We start from the raw sequence: 1,162 nt of genomic DNA on the forward strand, positions 1-1,162 counted from the left end.
CAATATGGCTCATATAATAAAAAATTAACAAAGTATCAATAAAAAGCGCTAGTGAATCTTGCACGGAATTTAGTGCCAGTAATATATTTGTAATGTAATATATTTAACAATGGGATACATGGACAAAATTTATGCGCAAGATCATTACCGAATTATATTATAGCAAACGCTCTTTAATGTAATTAATTGACGACTTTTTTAAAGATTTTTGTATTCGCCCACTGAAGACGGCTCAATGCGGAGCTGAAATGTTTGGGTTTGTAAATTAATGTTATGTTAAATATATTACATTATTACTAGCCCTAAATTCCGTGCAAGGCTTACTAACCTTTTCTATTTACACTTTTTTAAAATTCTGTCTCCTGATTCATAATCAGCGATCCAAAAAATCTCCATGTACAAAGTTTAAAAAAAATTGATCTGATATAAAAATTTGTGACACAAATGATTAAATATAATAAAATTAATCAAATTTTTTTCGATCAATGTTTATAATGTTTTGGTAAGTTTACATAATTATACACATACATTTTTTAGCGGAACAATGGAAAACTTTTGTTACCCTTAGTAACCAGTATTACCCCATTTTTAAATTTTGGGCAGTCTTTCTACCCATTGTAAATATCAGTCACCCGGATGATTTTGAGGTAACGAAATATGAACGAAATTTTCTTTTCTTTTAATTATTGATATCTTAGTGTATTTATTGTTTTCTTTTATACAAAGCAAAAATATATTTATTTGTAAAAATAAAGATTGAATATTTAAAATATTTCCGAAAACAATTACTTGATTCATCTACGTTGGGTATAGTGTGAGTTAAATAATATTTAACTTCAAATTTCTTATAATTTTAGACAATATTAAGTAGCAAGCATATGGATAAAGAAATGTTTTATGATGTCTTACAACCTTGGCTGGGTGATGGACTTCTCCTAAGTACAGGTAATGATAGAGAGATAGATAAGTTTATTGCCCCGTAGGGTTACAATTTCTATAACTTACACACAGCCTTATTTTTACATCTTTTCTTGTACTTACACTTTTCACACTCGCTTTATCTCGCACGCCGTACGCTCATCGGCTAATGCCTTACGCAACATAATACCATTGTACAAAGAAACATAAAATAAGAAACATAAAATAAAACCAAAAAACGCAA

The 1,162-nt window shown here is 28.7% G+C and overlaps 1 protein-coding gene across 1 annotated transcript; it reads left to right on the forward strand.

Moving 5' to 3' along the window:
- Positions 1–537: 537 nt before the first annotated feature.
- LOC105460207 (cytochrome P450 4C1-like) lies at positions 538–1,144 on the forward strand (the record flags this gene model as incomplete). The annotated part of the gene is made up of 2 exons (XM_011706644.1): positions 538–647; positions 858–1,144. Coding segments are annotated over 2 exons (236 nt in total), but the record flags the coding sequence as incomplete, so codon positions are not given.
- Between the last annotated feature and the right edge of the window lie 18 nt (positions 1,145–1,162).

Source organism: Wasmannia auropunctata, unplaced genomic scaffold, assembly GCF_000956235.1.
Source record: "Wasmannia auropunctata unplaced genomic scaffold, wasmannia.A_1.0 LD326459.1, whole genome shotgun sequence".
NCBI classification, from domain to species: domain Eukaryota; kingdom Metazoa; phylum Arthropoda; class Insecta; order Hymenoptera; family Formicidae; genus Wasmannia; species Wasmannia auropunctata.